The 14,749-nt window shown below is 49.4% G+C and overlaps 2 protein-coding genes across 3 annotated transcripts in view; both read right to left on the reverse strand.

Moving 5' to 3' along the window:
* On the reverse strand, positions 1-11,991 carry ST3GAL2 (ST3 beta-galactoside alpha-2,3-sialyltransferase 2). 2 transcript variants are annotated; one of them, XM_034425662.3, is made up of 6 exons: positions 10,916-11,991; positions 7,724-7,917; positions 5,871-6,050; positions 4,534-4,579; positions 3,559-3,678; positions 1-2,725 (listed from the first exon to the last, which is right to left on the reverse strand). In XM_034425662.3, exons 1-6 carry the CDS (start codon positions 11,243-11,245, stop codon positions 2,552-2,554), a joined length of 1,044 nt encoding a protein of 347 aa, XP_034281553.1. In that variant the 5' UTR covers positions 11,246-11,991; the 3' UTR covers positions 1-2,551. The 2 variants fall into 2 exon arrangements, with proteins under 2 accessions (XP_034281553.1, XP_034281551.1); XM_034425660.3 differs by having other exon boundaries at positions 10,835-11,557.
* The window catches only part of LOC148112314 (uncharacterized), a 20,289-nt gene continuing 16,455 nt past the window's right edge, over positions 10,916-14,749 (reverse strand). The window contains exon 3 of the mRNA XM_087877322.1: positions 10,916-11,991. Within this exon, the coding sequence (XP_087733448.1) occupies positions 11,631-11,991 (361 nt within the window). The 3' untranslated portion in view covers positions 10,916-11,630. The remainder of the gene's footprint in view (positions 11,992-14,749) is intronic.

Below are 14,749 nucleotides of genomic sequence, written 5' to 3' on the forward strand. Positions count from 1 at the left end.
GAAGGAAAAGGTACAGATTTTATTTTGTGTAGCAGAACACAAAACAAATCCAGTTCTTCCAAACTGTAGCCTGTGAAATTAAAAAACAACAAAAGGAGGGGCAGCATCACTGGTTTGAAGCATAGGCAGCTTCCGAGACAGGAAGGAAAACAAACCCTTTGGCTGTAGGACTTCCTGAGCCTGTAAGATTTGCAAGAATTGGGCAATGGCCACTCCCAATCTCTGGAGCAGAAGCAGCAACTTATTTGGCCAGGACTGTCCTGGGACAGGAAGAAGCCCAGGCTGGACCATCAGATCTCCCTACTTCAGTGTCCCCCCCTCACTCTGACACTGAGTGCGGGCCCAGTCCAAGAAATAATGGCAGCCTCAGTGCAGCCAGGCAGCCATTCTGCCAGCTGCAAAAGCTCCTGGGATTAGCCAGTCTCTCATCAGCCCATGCCATGCCATGCCATCCAGGGACAGTGGGATAAAGACGTGTGAAGGGCTATCAACAGTTCACTAAGGAAGCCCCCTGGAAGAGTACCCTAATGAACTGGAGGCACTGCAACTGCAATTGATGTGGGAAGAAGTCAGCAGAAGGCTGCAGCTGCCAGCTCTGAAGCCCCAAAGCCCAGGGAGCACCATGCCCATGCTTCTAGCTGGTACCTCAGTTGCAGGGATCAAGGGGGAAAGAGCTTAAGGTCACACAATTCTTGTTTGTAGAACCAAAGCAAAGCAACTCTTGTAGGCCATCAAGAGTGCCTACTCCAGGTCAGTCCTGATGACACTGGCGATTATCTGCCAGTCCCACAGTCAGCTGACCTTTCCCCAACCTCTTTTGTGGAGAAACAATGGTTGAGAGAAGGCAAAAAGGTCCAGGGATCCTGGGCACACTTGAACCTGCCAGCTCCTTGGCTGCAGGTACTGTATCTGCAGCTCAAGGCATCAAGCTAGAGAGTTCCGAGGGGCATCACAGAGCATACCAAAGGGAAACTGCAATCCAGTTGCAGTAGGTGTGGAGGGGAGGGAGGGAGGGAGGGGTGACAATCAGATTTGATGCTGTCCCAGAAGCACAAGGGTGACCCAGCACCACTGGGGAGGGTACCGTCCACTTTGATATGACCATAGAAAGCTGCCCTGGTGTCAGCCAGAAGCTATTGACCCACCAAGGCCAGGGCTGATTTATAGATCCCTGATTGCTGCTATTTCTTATTTTTTAGTGCTCCAAAAATATCTTGGGGAAATATTGTTAGTTATGCTTGTAACAAAAAGCCACCATTGCCACAGCTCCTTCATGCTGTAGAATTCAATTATTTCAAGAAAGAAAACACTGATTTAATACCGTTTGCTGGGATTGTCCTTTTGAAGAAAACTGCTTATGGGCAACTTGCTTTGCCATTTGTCTCCAAGACCTTAATCGCCAAAGCAACTGGAAAGGCTCCTGTTTCTTGCACCCAGAGCAAGAGAAGGCAGCCAGGCTGACTCAGGAGCCGCTTCTCTTGCTCTCAATGAAGGAGAGCCGGCAGGAACACAGAATCCTGAAGCCCTCCCCTTGGCTAGCAAGGTAAATGCAGGCCTAAAACTGCTAGCTCTGATGGCTCCTTTGCAGAAAGTGGCCTAGAAAATGTTAATCGCTTGCGGATTACATCCTGGAAGGCATCAGGATTCTGACTCGATGTGACCCATTTGTCAGCCACCCCTTTTTCCCCTGGAGAAAGGCTGCAACCTGGAGAGGGGAGAGAGGAGAAGCCTCTCCCCCTAAAGATCTGAAGGGCAGCCCTTTCTTGCATCCCTGCCATGAACAGAACATGTGACTGAAAATATGTTAAGTGGAGAGAGGAAAGAAGGAGGTCTGGACGGCCAGGAATCTACGGGCAAAGGGATGAGATCTTGCCGTATTGGAGGGCAGGACAGAGTCAGAGTCACAGTCTGCAGAATCTGAGCGCTTCGGCAGGACTTCTTGGATGCTCTGGGAACAAGACCATCTACCCTCGTTGCAAGCACACCATGCCCTGAGCTAGATGTCAATGTTCACAATCTCCAGGAAAGCTGCAGGCTCTTCCTGGCTTCTCCTCCAAGGTTTCTCCAGGAGTTTATGTGTCTGGGACAAAAATGCAATCCAACCTGGCACCTAATTGGACAGAAAAAAAAGAAAAACAACTTCCTGGGGCAAAGGCAGGAAGCTACTCTCATTTACTGAAGAAAAGCTTAATTTTTAAAAAAGAGTCTCGATGTGCCCCTCGTGGGGCTTGGTGGAGGCAAAAGGGGGTCTCAGTTGTAGAGTCAGACTTGGGCAGAAGCAAGAGGAGGAGGAGGAGCCTGAACGCCCCCCCGCGGTTCTTCTCTTCCTCCGTTGCTCGACTGCTGCAGAGGCTCCTGCATCTTATCTGTTTGTTCTAAGGAAGGAGGAGGACTCGAGCTGCTCTCTGCTTGAATCTGCTTCACTGGAACCTCCTCGGCTTTGGTGTCCTCCCCTCCCTATGCTCCTCATTTCTTCTTCCAAATGGTGCAACAGGTGCAGGAGATCCGTCCGTCTTCATGCAGCCACGCTGCCTGGTAGCAGCTGGAAACCTCAGTGGCCACGATAAACACTGATCTTATTAGCCTTCTCCAGGACGTCCACAATGTGGGCCTCAAAGTCTGCATCGTGCACTCCGGTTTTCCGGAACTCTCCAGCATAGCGGTTGTTCTCCCAGTAGTGGTGCCAGTTGCCATGGCCGTCTGCCCCAAACCCAAAGACGTTGACCTGTCACCGGGAAAGGGAAAAAAGACCCACTCATTGGGGGAACTCCAGACAACCCAGACACCAGCCTACATTTTCTACTGAAACGGGCCGAAAATTGATGGGATTAAGAAATGACTGACATTCTTTCCCTTGTTGGCTTCCCCATGTTGAACATTGGTTACTAACCTCCCCCACCCCCACCCAGAACGAGAAAAAATGTCTGACATCACATAAAGCAAGAATCTGAAGGAAAACTATTTCCTCTACTGCTGCCACCCAAAGGTCAGCCCCATTTCTGACCCCCTCTTGACTATTTGACCAACACTCCCAATTCTCAGCCTTCTTCCAAAACAGGTTCTGAGTGGCATCCAAAGGATTCCCACTCACCAGGCCAACACAAGAAGGACAACTCTTGAGTTTAAGCTTCATGGCGTCTGAAGGGACCTCAGAGATGATCTGGGTCAAGGTCACCTCCTTGACCAATGGCTGCTTGAGCATCTCTAGTAACTCTCCTGACTCTTCTTTCCCATGGCTTTAGTGAGCCATCCTGGTTCATTATCCCACCTTTCCTGCCCCTTCATCCAGACCCTTCACTGATAGGTGACCAGCGCAAAGCCTGAGACAATGTCAGTTGGGGATTCAGGAGAGGGCCTACTCTTCTACCCTGCCTCTCATTTCTGAGACGAACAGGTTACAACTCAGCCCCCTTCCTGCACATCCCGTATCTGAGGAAAAAATATAACTAAAGCTCTGTTTTCAAAGTTCAAAATCGAAGCACATGCATCGTTTAATCGGCAGCAGGAATGCTGCTGTTACTCCCACTGGGACAACTTGCCTGGCCTACCAAAACTAACCTCATCGCAAACATGCAGGGCAAAAAACAGCACCAGCATGCCTGTGGAGGGATAGCGGCCATGATGCTCTGTCCACCGGTCATGGATATATTTGAAGAATGCTGGATTGTAGATCTGAACCTAAAGACAAGAAACCAAAGGAGTCATCAAGAAGGGGCTTTTTGCTCAGCCAGCCCAACTTCAGCTCTCTGGGTGAAGCCCCAGCAGAGATTCACAGGGCGCAACTAAGCCCGTTTTCAGGTTTGATGGCAAATACTGCCTTACAGAAAAGGTTTACGCACAAGATAAAAATAACATTACTAAACCAACACATAAATTGCAAAAATAATCCCAGCAATTGAAGCAGGATGTACAATAGGTGAGACTCAAGGACCATACCTGGTCTGGGAGGTCAAGTGGAGTTCCCCAAAAGAGGTGGGGCAGAGGCCCATCGTGTGACGCTTCCCAGCATAAAATCAGAACGTCAAGGCTTAGGAGGTTTTTCCGCCCTCTGATCCTCCCCAAACCCTCAAAAATATCAGAACACCTTGGATCTCTGGCCCAACCCATTCAGGCAGGGCTAGGGCATGGAAGAGGGGGCGGCAGCAAGGGCACACAGCCCTGGGCCAGACTTTCTGCAACCACCGAATACTTTAAAATCAAACATTTCCAGGGGCCACTCAGCTCAACCCTCTGCTAAATGCAGGGATATAACTTAAAGGACGATGGGCAAAATCTGCCCATGTGGTTTATCCATCCCCACTTCTCTCTGCTGAAGGGACGCAGAACAAACCGAGAGGCAGCTTGGGCAAGCTTTCTTCAGGGGAGCACTGGAAAGCTTGGAGGGGGGTCAGCGCTCTATAATTATTTTGTGTGTTTTCTCATATAGTGTTTTCCTTCATTTCCTTAATTTTGAGTGAACCCGGGGGATACAGCTCATCATAGGGAATATATAAATGTTGAAAGAAATCGGTAAATAACCTGTATCTAACTTACCCTCTCTTTGTCCACCCGGAGGAATGGCTTCACTGGTGCGTAAGTGCTACAAGAGGCACGGGAGAGAAGAAGCAAGGCATCAATAACTGTGGCATGAAACAAAGAAGGCTACCTGTGCCCCTCCTGCTCCCTTCCAGGAGGGAAGGGCCTGGGGGAAGCAGCTGCCAGAGGTAGCAGGGAGAGACGGGGCCACTTCAGAAGTGAAACAGGCAAAGGTGGCAGATGCTTTCACCAGCTAGGATCAGCTGTTTCTGCCTCAGCACAGCAACAAGATACCTAACCCTCACCTGCCCCTCAGGGCACAGGGCCTCTCAAGGACGTCAAGGAGAATTTTGCTCAAAGGGATTCTAAGAGTTAACCCTGAGATAAGATGGGCACCTATACATTTTATACATAAAAAAAGTGAGGCCCAAAGCAGCAGGCCAGGAGGAAGGACTAGAGGGAGCCGGTGCTTACCTGAGCTAGGCAGGCTCTCTCCAATAGAGGATCCCTTACGTGAAGGAGAGAAAATTCTGGGTGTCCTTAGTCCAAGGCACAAGAAGAGTTAAAGAGAGGGGCTCTCTTGCTCTTCAGCCCTTCCTGGGCAGGGTCTGCATTACTTCCACTATTAGTACGGCTGCTTGCTTGCCAAGCAGCTCTGGGCAGCTTATTGGGGACTTTGCAATATTAAATAACTAAATGCACCATGTCAGGACAAACCAGATCTCCAATAACTCATATAATATATGGACCCGGGACCTGGGAGAAAAACAGGTCTTTGGGTCCTTCTTAAAGGGCATCAGTGTTGGTACCATTGGAATCCTGGAGTGGATGCTGCTCAACGCGGCACATGCTGACAGAGAAGGCATGACTTTGGGGTCCCATAAGAGAAGCAGAGCATGCCAACAGTATTGGGTCTTGCAGGATGGCAGAGAACTGGAGATGGAAAACTCCCTCCAATACACTGCTCCTGTGCCGGGCAGGACTTCCTGGGTGACCACTAGTACCATGAATTGCACCTGGAATCCTGCAGTGCATGGCAGGGCAATGATCCAGGGGTGTTCGCTGCTTGTACTGCACATTCTGGGCCAGGGGCAGCTTCCGAGTCATCTTCAAGGGCAGCCCTATGTAGAAAGCAATATTCCAAGCCAGAGGCTACTCGGGCAGCATGGGGTACACGCACAGGGTAGCTGAAGCCACTTTGGCCACAGTACCTCAGGTGGAATAACTGCCAGCCAAAGCAGCTATAGTAAATCAGCTCCCCTTTGGAGAGGGATGAAAAGGAGAGGGGTAGACCCTTCCCCTAAATATCCAGCTCCCCACTCTTCCTCAAATCAACTTCCCTCAGAGATACGTACAATCGGATCTGGCCTGTTGAGAGGGCACTGGCGATCCACAGCAGGTCCAAGGCTTTGAAGGGCACCAGGACAAAGCTGACATTGGCAGGCAAGTTCTTGGCACTCTCGGGGTACATGAAATGGTGGGTTGTCCTGCTCCCAACATCTGCCTCAAAGCCCACTGTAGGTGCCTGGTTCATTCTGTAGGAGGGAAAAGGATGTTTCTTCACGCCTTGATTCTTAAAGAAAGAAGAAGGATTCTCCCTCCCCCACAAGGCTGCCCACTTCTTCTGCAGAGGGTTAGGGCTCTTTTTGGTCCCCAAGACCATGCACAACAATGACATAACACATCGCTAAATGGATCAGGCTGGAATTTTCCACCTTCCCATACTTTGAGAGGTTTGGCTTTAAAATTTAGCTAAGTATGTCCCAAAGGTGCTTTTTCAAAAGGCAACTGGATTTCGTTGGTTTTTTTGAAAATATTTTGCCTCTCATCCACAAGTACTTCTTCAGTGAACCCAAAAAGCTTTTTGGATGAGAGGCAAAATATTTTTAAGGAAAAAAAACAACAAGAAAGTCAAAAAAGCCAATGCAATCCTAAATTGCATTAACAGAGGGATACAATCAAGATCAAGTGAGGTACTAATACCAGTCTAAAGCCTTAGTAAGACCACACCTAGAGTACTGCATCCAGTTTTGGTCACCACACTATAAAAAAGATGTTGAGACTCTGGAAAAAGTGCAGAGAAGAGCAACCAGGATGATTAGGGAATTGGAGGCTAAAACATACAATGAACGGTTGCAGGAACCGGGCCTGGCTAGTCTAGTGAGGAGAAGGACCAGGGGAGACATGATAGCAGTCTTCCAATATTTGAGGGGCTGCCACAGAGAGGAGGAAGGGGGTCAAGCTATTTTCCAAGGCACCTGAAGGCCAGACAAGGAATAATGGAAATAATATAAAATTGGATGAGACACTTAATTCCTTAGAAGGCAGAAATAAAATTGATCCTGGTGGCTGGAAAATGGGATAAAAGTCATTGATTGAAATTTAAGAGAAACAAGTACAAAGTTCTTTATTTGGAATTGCGGCTGATGATAAACTGAATGTTTCATGTTGAAACAAATTACACCACCAAAAGGGGTTGAGAAGAACATCTAAAGGCTCCAAAGAGCTAGGAAAGAAAGCAAAAGTGTGTGAGGCACAGGAGATGCCTTCATCTGTTCTTCCAACGGTTGGCCATAGACCAAGGCAGGAGAGGACATCGGCGGGGGTGGTGTGATCAAGGAAAGTTTGGTCTTCAGAAAAGGTCTATTTTATGATTTTTCCTTATGGCTCTTGCTCAGCTTGTTGTCTCCTTTCTAGGAAAGGCAGATGGTTTATTCTGTGTTGGTTCCCTCTCTGAATCTTGTGTATGAATGCATGCTGAATACCACAACCCTGGATTAGATTCCTGGCCTACTGTTGAAGTTTGCAGGTGCTGTTAGACAGATGTAGGTAACAAATTGTATTGATCAGCTTGGTTTACAACTCTGCTGCCTTAAGCCAGAACTATATAGGAGCAGCTATCATACACACTCACAGTGACCTATTTGGAGAATCAAATCTGCTAAAAGAGTTGGTCCCATCTGATTGAAGGACACAAACATTTAACCAGCTTGCTTGGCTTAGGATGCAACACTCGGAAAACTTTCTGAGGACCCAATTCTGTGCCTGTTTTGTTTGGATCAGTATATTTATAGATACATCCACTTTTAAGATTATTCTGATGGCAACAGAGCATAATGAAAACTGTGATAAATATATCACTTGCACAAATTGCTTGCTTGCACCCCCACACCACAGTTCCCAGGTCCTCCCCCATTTCGCTCCTCACCTCATGATGAAGTCGTGCCCATTGATGTCTTGGCCGTAGCCAGAGCCTCGCAAGTTCCCTGAGTTGCCCACAACAGCACAGCGCCGGCAGGATGGGGACTCCCGGCACCTGTATGGATCCTCTCCTGGAACAATCTGGAAGAGCTTGCCCAACACTTCGTGAAGGTTGTGGGACTTGAACTGGGGCTGCAGCATCTAGAAAAAGTGGGACTATTGCAGTAGCTGAAAAGGTCTGGGGGGGTTTTGAGAGAGAGAGGACAGGACAAGCCGAACTTGGGTCACAAGTACTGATCCCACTGTTGATCAAACCGAGTATAAACCAGGGGACCTCACAAAACACAGAAAAGATTCGTCTTTGGGGCACATCTCCATCTCAGTTGCAACGAAATGGTCTGCAGCCATTAAATGCTCATCAAAATCCTTCAGCGTCTCCTCTGTAAGAGATCCTCTTCAAAGTCCCCCTTGCTTTGGAAGGGCAATTTGAGGAACTGAACTGGGACAAGGCCCACCTGGTCCAGGGCTTTCTTTTTGCAACAGCCAACCAGATGCTTCTGGGGGCAGCCCACAAGTAGCAGTCAGAGACCTCCTGTTTTCCATCCACTGACTGCCCCCCCCCCGCACCTGGCATTTGGAGGCAATGCTGCCCCCCCACATCTGAGGTAACACTGAGTCTCAAAGATCTTTGAAAGACCCAACCTCTTATTCAGTTTTAATGTATGCCTGATAGCCACTGTTATGTCACCAACATTGCTTTGTGATATTGGTTTTTGTTGCATTACTGTTACCACGATTGATTGAATTTAACTATAACAGGCATGGACTTGCTCTGAAGTGCTCACAGCTCAGGCCCATGAACACTAGATGAACATGGACTACAATACATCAAGAAACTTCTTGGATCAAGAAAAGCAACACCCCTCTAGTGTCTCTCGCCAAAGCTGGGGTGTGTCAGATGTCCTAGGAAATTCTCCTCTGGGGCAGTGAAGTTGGCACCAGACTCAGGACCAGATGGGCATCTAGGGGCACCTAGAAGTAGGAGCAGGACAGGTGGACAAGGACAAGGACTGCCCACTTCTGGCAGAGAAACAGGAGAGCCAAGTTTCACCCAATCAGCATCCCAAACTCCAGTGGATCCTTTCCCTCCTTTGCCCGTACTGAGGCCCCAGAGACAGCTGGGGAAGAGAGGAAGAGCCTCTCCCCTGAGCCCCACCAGAGTTCTGCACCTGGGCTTGCAGGGAGTACTCCACATACTCATGTTAAGAGGCAGCCTGCAAAGGGCTGGGTGGGTGACAAGATAGAGAATGTGAATAAGTAAGAAAGGGGACATGGGGTAGCCTTTGCAATGAGGCAGGCTTAGCCTAAACACGCCACATCTTGGACAGCAAAGACAGCAAAGTTTAGGACTCTCACAACAAAAGGTCATTCCAGAACATCCCAACAGGACTCCTTCCTTCCTAGTCCCGTTGTGAAGTTCTGGTCATTTGCAGTTTTCTAGCCTAAGAACGAAGGCTGCATTTGCAAACTCCGGCTCTTCTCCTCCAACCTGCCTCTTGGGGGAGGTCACATGGGCATGGAGGGAGTCACACATGGGGGGTCACATGGGCGCATCACATAAATATGATGACACACACACAACCCTTTTGAAGGCGTTAGATCCTGCCTTCCTCCTGCCTGGCATTTCACCAATTTTCCAGAATTCCTCAAAAATAAGAAGCCAGACCAGACCATCAGGAAGTTGCTATTTTAGAAGGCAAGGCCTGTGGGCCCAGAAGTAGGGACTTATTTAAAGCCATCAAATACTAAGCTTGCATCCCAAAGTCACAGGGTTGAACCCGATGTTGATGAAGCTCATTATTTGTCAAAGCTAAATCTGACAAAGTGGTCAGTAATTGACTGAATTGATCTAACCATTATAACTGCAACTATGCCCTTCTAGTTGAGTTTGACTAGATGCCCAGGTACTTGGATTGCAATTCACAACCCATGATGTCCTGAAATGTCTTTTGCCTGTGTTTTTAATGGCACTTTTCTAGTTATTTGTTAATTTGCTGTAAAAGAGTATTTGAAGGCAGAGCATGCTGTCTTATTAATACATGACCTACAAGAAATATTTTTCCTCAGATTTCAGCAATGCTTAAAAATGGCTGCCCCAGGTGAGTCTATAGAATTCCTGCTGTCAGGTAGCATTAACTGGGTGACATGATCACACAAGGAGCACAGTCAAGCTCTGGTGTAGCCTGAGGTCCCCAGCAGCTCAAGATAAAAAGCCTGGGGAAAGACAGATGTGGTGGCCGCAGTGGCATTCCGGTCCTCCACGTCCATCTTGACCCCGAGAGCAGCTGCAGAATATATTTCAGGACATCTGGGGTTTCTTTCTTGACTTCCCTGTCTAAGGCCAAGAGGGAGTGACCGCCCTGCACTCCTGCAGCTGGCCTCAGGTTTAAGGGAGGACTAGAACTCGGGTTTCTTTATTCCTGGCCCAGCACCTTTACTCACTGCACCAAAGTGACTCTCAATAGGAAGCTAGGAGGCAGGAATCAAAACCAGGAAGGCATCAGCCTGAGGCAAGGCCAACCAGCTCCTGCCTTTGCGGCCTCATGGGCCAGGGCTGCAAATTCCAGAGATGAAGATGCTTCCTCTCACCCAGACTCTGTTCACCGTTACTTATTCCCTCGTACCACATTTTGATGGCTGATTAAAAAAAGTACGACACCAAATTAGCATTGGAGAAAATTAGTCCCCTGCTTTCTGCTTCTAAACCGCCACCTGCCTTTTCCCATGAATTAATTCTTTTGCTTTTTGGGGGGTTTGCCACAAAAGAAAAAAATCTGCCAAAACAGATTAACTCCACAATCTCAAGGAAAAGGCTTGTCAACTCGGAGGTCCACTTAAGAAAATAGAAGGCAGGAATGCTCAGAGGTCTGTTATGCACACAGGGGAGTGGAGGTGTCAACGGACTGAGGGTGAAGTGTGGGGGAATGGGCAGACAGAAGAGCATCACACAGTTTAAATAATGAAAAAGAGTTTGGCCATGCTTTTGCCACCGAGCAGGTCCAAAGGATTTTGGGATTATTTGCAAAACTGCCCAGCAAAGTTCTTGAGGCAATTTTACCCAAGCAGGAGGCATGGACTCGCCCTTCCTCCAGGAGCTGAGCAGCTGCTTCTGTCTGGGCAAAGAGCCGGCAGGACTCACCATCCACCACCTCTGGACATCCAGCGGCAAGTCCACGTTCTCTTTGGTCCACACCGGGGAGATGTTGCCATCAAAGCGGCTGTCGAACCAGGCGGTGTCACTGGACTCCATGGCACACCGGTGGCAGGCACAGCTCTTCACCAAGAGCCCCTCCTTGCTCAGGCGCTGCATGCCGGCGTAACTGGGCACCAGCTTCACCCGGTGGAGCCCATTCAGCCCACCGAGGTCCAGATAGGCCATGCTGTGGTGCGAATAGGTAAACAGCAGCGACATGATGAAGACAAGCAGGAATGCCGTAGAGAGGAACCAGAAGCGCAAGGAAAACTTCATGGCGGGCTCCAAGGAGAAGGCCCCTTCCGCACAGCTGCAGTCAATGGAAAAGGGGAGGGGGAGCAGGCCCGGCCAAGAGTTGGACTTGACTGGACTACCCTTTCTGAGTCATGAAGGTCCCACAGCAAGCGATGGCCAGACCAGAGATGGTCTTCCTGCACTGAAGCATACGAGATCCTCCGCCTTCGGGAACCAGACCTTTAACTGCAGAAGGAAAACTCACAGGGCCTCCTTGCCATTTTGAATTCTTATAAAACCTGTTTTGAAAATGTCTCTTTCCAGAGAAGAGGCTTGACTCCGGGGAGCGGGGGGCTGGGGGCCTCTGCCTCTTCTTCCTAGCTGCAGGATGCTGGGTCTCGCACAGAGGGAGGGAGAGCAGCCGCTATCAGAGCCATGTCACCGACATCCTTGAGGCCCCCAGCTGGGACGTGGAGAGCTGCTGCCCCTCCCCATGGGTGCGCCTCGCCTCTGAGGCGGCCCTCTGCTTCCCAGGGCTGACGAGAGGGCATCGCATCTGCAGCGCTGCCACAGAGTGAGGTCTCCTGGCCAGGCCAGGCTCTCCCTGCACCCTTGGCCTGTGGCGCCCACCACTGGGTGACACAGGTAATGCCCAGTCAGTGCAGCAGCATCTTCTCTCGTGTGGCATCTGCCAGACATGGAGCTGCAAGGTGGCACTTCCTTGCGCTGCTCTCTGTGGCGGCAACTTTTCAATATACTTCTGGCAGGTGCTCAACCAAAATCTGAACCTGGGAGGACGGTGGGAAGAGAAAGAGAAAGAGAAAGGTCGCAATTACACAATGAAACAGGTAACAAGTCAAATCAACACTAGCTCAGGGCCCCAAAGGCTGCAAGAGGAGCAGCAACAGCCAACTGCGCCTAGCACACGAGAAGCAGCTGCCCGTTCATCTGTGGGCCCAACATAGAAGACGCGCTGCTGCCATGCTTCAAGGAAAAGCGCCTCTTATTTGCAGCATAAACAGATCAGGACGCATCAAATCTCCTGCCAAAGCCCACATGGACAGATTTTCTTAGCGGAACCCGTCTCTTGCAGTAGAAATGCATGCAATATTTTGGAATTCCAAATATTAACATTGTTCCATATATTAAATCCTTCCTCAAAACGTCAGATTCCACTAGCAAAACACCACTTGCATGCGAAGAACGTAAAGGCTCCAGTTGGTTTTTCCCAGCAAAGCCGCCAAATTTCCTTGTTTTCCCTCCTACCAAGAATCCTGGTTCCAACTAACTCACCAATTGCTTCTTTGTGCCCACAGCTTCTGCTAAGGGTAGGGAATCAAGAGGGACTCGCACAACTTCCAATTCCTAGGACTCCCCCTCAGGAGCAAAGGAGGGCTTGAAATAGGCATCTCATCACTAATGGGGAGGGGTACTTCACTGCAGCTCTCCAGAATCCTGCTCCTTTGCTCAAATGTCCATGGTGCCAACTCTGAAGCGAACCTGGCTGAGGCCATCTTGGAGGCTTCAGGGTTGCCACAAGGCAGAAGAGGGGACAGGGAGGGGGGGAAATAGATAGCTTGGGTTTTGTAGTCAGAATTATAATTTTCCTCTGGGAACCAAGGACATTCCAGCAGGTGGCTAGGGAAGAGGAGGAGTGGAGTAACCAAGCAACCGGCAAGCCCCTCTATTAGACAATGTGACTTGGGGGAAAAGGGGAACTTTCACTTTTTAATTAGGTAAAAACCGCAGGAACTTTCAGAGTCGGTTTTCACCAGTTGTGCTAATATGATGTATCCAATAAATTGTTCTTTGAGGAATCTACCTAGCTCGGAGTTCTACTTTCAATGGGTATATTACTTTCCTGGGCTCTCCAGGCAGAATATGGGGCTTGTGGGGGCCCTTCCCACCTCCCCCTTTCTGGGATGGTGTAAAGCAGGGGTGTCAAACTCAAGGCCCGCAGCCCACAGTGGGTTTAGATCTGACCTGTGAGGCCACCCTGGAAACAGCAAAGGACCAGCCCCCAGTGCCTCCGCCACCAAAAACAGAGCTTGAGAGGGCCAAACACAGCTTTCCCAGGCCCCATTTTCAGCCAGGACGGCCTCCTGCAATCCTCTGCCAGCAAAAATGGAGGTTGGGGGGGGGGGCATGCACACCCCACCCCACGAGCTCTGTTTTTGCTGGCAGAGGGTTGCAGGAAGCCATACGGGCTGAAAATGCACCCCCCCCAGCTCCATTTTCACTGGCAGAGAGCTATCAAAACAAACAAACGACATAAGTGTCATATTAAGGGTTTTTTTTGTGTTTTTTTTTATCTTTCTTTACCAGTTATGAGTATAGGGAAGTCTGGGGGGAGGGGAGGGTTAGGGAGGTTGGAAAGTCTGGGGGGGGGGTGGGGGGGGAAAAGGGGTGAAAATGTAATTGTAAAATTTTTGCAATAAAAAAAACAAAACAAAACAAACAAACGAAAAACAAAAGAAAAGGAGAAATGTTTTCCCTTTTGCATTTGAGTATGCAAGAAGGGACAGGAAAGGAGACAGGGAAAGAGGAAAGTTTAGCGCACCCTGTTATTAACACAGCTGCCTGCAATTTCTGCTGGTTCGAATCTCACCAGGCTCAAGGTTGACTCAGCCTTCCATCCTTTCTAAGGTAGGTGAAATGAGGACCCAGTTTGTGGGGGCAATAAGCTGACTTTGTATAAATATACAAAAGGATGAAGGCTATTGCTTAATGCATTGTAAGCCGCCCTGAGTCTCCGGAGAAGGGCGGCATATAAATCAAATTAAAAAAAAAAAAGACAAAGAAAAAGAAGGCAGAGTTTGGGGGAGAGAAAGAAAGACTTCTGCTGCTTCTGCTTTTGGCTGAAACCCTGAACTCTGCTTCTGCGGCTTCCAAACCCCAGCCAGGGCAGCGGCCGCTCTAGGAGTGTGCTTCCCACTCTATGGTGACGGCTGGAGCTGGACCCTGCAGGGAGAGCTGGCCCAGGCCGTGGCTTCCGTGTGGGTGCTGGGTGCCAGCAGCATTGGCTACAAGCTTCTCAAGGATCTGGTGCTCACCAGCTTTGCCCACATTGACATGATGAGGCCTGGGAGGTGCACAAGCGGGAGGTGGGGACAGGCACTTGTGTGGCTTGGTGCCTTCGGTCTGTTTGCGTTCTACACACATACCCCGCGGGAGGGGAGGGCTTGATGGCGGTGCATGAAGGGAGCCTCTCTCTGCCAGACTCCGGCTGTGAGTGCGCAGGCTGTCCGGGGCCTCCTGCACCCCCAAAATAATAAGAACCCCCGATAATAAGGCCACGTCCTTATTTCGGGGTTCAAAAGCAAACATGATCCTGTCTTATTTTCGGGAAAACACAGTAGTTTATGAAGATGTTGAAGGGTATTGGGGCAAAGGCAGAGGTAGCCCTCTGCATGCTTCCCTCCATGTAGCTACGATTCCATTGAGGGCTATACGATGAGTTGTGGTCCTTAAAGCCAAGAGAATCTTGTGATCCCATCAGAGTTATAAGAGAATCCTGTGATTCTATGATCTGGAAGTGTAGCTGAA

Source organism: Pantherophis guttatus, chromosome 11, assembly GCF_059756535.1.
Source record: "Pantherophis guttatus breed Tessera chromosome 11, ASM5975653v1, whole genome shotgun sequence".
NCBI lineage: Eukaryota > Metazoa > Chordata > Lepidosauria > Squamata > Colubridae > Pantherophis > Pantherophis guttatus.